The 1,413-nt window shown below is 38.1% G+C and overlaps 1 protein-coding gene across 1 annotated transcript in view; it reads right to left on the bottom strand.

The window, feature by feature from the left end:
• LOC100636678 (poly [ADP-ribose] polymerase 14-like) overlaps window positions 1–1,396 on the bottom strand; it is a 3,993-nt gene extending 2,597 nt beyond the window's left edge. The window contains exons 1-2 of the mRNA XM_003390588.2: window positions 260–1,396; window positions 68–205 (exon numbers count right to left, since the gene is read on the bottom strand). Coding sequence (XP_003390636.1) covers window positions 68–205; window positions 260–1,375 — 1,254 coding nt within the window. The 5' untranslated portion in view covers window positions 1,376–1,396. The remainder of the gene's footprint in view (window positions 1–67; window positions 206–259) is intronic.
• Between the last annotated feature and the right edge of the window lie 17 nt (window positions 1,397–1,413).

The raw sequence follows: 1,413 nt of genomic DNA, 5'->3' as shown, positions 1-1,413 counted from the left end.
GTCCATCATATCCAGGCAATACAACATGAAGGATGTGTTTTGATTTCAGGTTGTGTCCACCACTAACAGTTATGCTACCAACAGCAACTGGCTTAAGCTCAGAACATTCTTGTTCCAGATTAGAACCAGCTTTTTTCAATATTTCTTTAGCCACAAGCCCTCCAAACCCAAGATCAGTATCTGTAGTATTCACAATTGCTTCTTCCTAAAGAATAGACATATAGTCTATTAACAGCTAATATAGACAATTATTAATTACTTGATGCTGTATGATACTTCCATTTGTAATTTTGACCAGAGGTACAAATACTGCTGGAGTAACCTGAGATACTTTGCTTGGTGTTGTAGTTGGAGCAGTCAATGTGGTTGGTGTGGTTGATCCTCTAATTTTACGACGTCCTGTACTACCATTGCTTAGTGGAGTTGATGCAGTTTGAATTGAAGGAACTGCAGCTGATGAGGAAGACAATGAACTTTGAGTAAAACTATAAGACTGGAAACCTCTTAATTCTCTCTCAGATGCTTTTAAAAACTCGTTGACGTTATCTTCAAAAATAACTATATTAATCTCATTAAGCTGTGAGCCATGGTCAGCACCACTAAACTCAACAATAGCTTTCAGAATAGCATCAGCGCACACATCAATTGGGAAACCAAACATACCACTGCTTATTGCCGGAATAGCTATTGAGGTATAACTTTTGGATTTCTCAAGACTTTGACGAACAGCCTTCCTTAACAATGCTATTCCTCTGGAGTTATCTCCAGATCTATTCCATATTGGGCCCACTGCATGAACTATTGCCTTATAAGGTAGGTTACCAGCTCTCGGAAAGAGAACAGCTTTTCCATCAGAAAGACTTCTATTCTTATCAATATACCTTCTTGAATCTTCTTGGATTGCTGGACCACCTCTTTTTACAATAGCAGCAGCTATGCCAGCATCATGAGCTAGTTGGCCATTAGCAGCATTAACAATAACATCAGCTCTATCAAACTCTGTGATATCACCAACTATCACATTTACTCTCTTCATCTCAGCAGTAGTTCCAAAACCAATATTTTTGAAACTTCGACCAGCTGTCATGGAAGGCTCATCATCTCCAAAATTTTCTTTACTAACCTCAACTTCTATACAAACGTTAGCTTCGTATTCTATACCTTTCAGCATAGTCTGACCTTGAGGATTACTCAAAAAATATTTACCTATTCCTGGACGAGAGATTGTTACCTGTCTCTCTTTCACTGCAGCTTGGAACTTCATAATTTTTTCCTTCGCAAACTCCAAATTTTGTACCTCTCCTTTAATCTTAATGCATGGTTTTTGGGCTGTTGGTTTCGAAGAGAAAACAATCATAATGCCTCTCTTTTTCATATTTTCCAAAAGATCAGTCCACTTCTTTCCCATTGATG

The sequence above is a fragment of the Amphimedon queenslandica genome, unplaced genomic scaffold (assembly GCF_000090795.2).
Source record: "Amphimedon queenslandica unplaced genomic scaffold, v1.1 AMPQUscaffold_12308, whole genome shotgun sequence".
Taxonomy (NCBI): Eukaryota; Metazoa; Porifera; class Demospongiae; order Haplosclerida; family Niphatidae; genus Amphimedon; species Amphimedon queenslandica.
The sequence above is the reverse complement of the archived record's forward strand: the minus strand, read 5'-3'. Positions and strand labels throughout refer to the sequence as shown.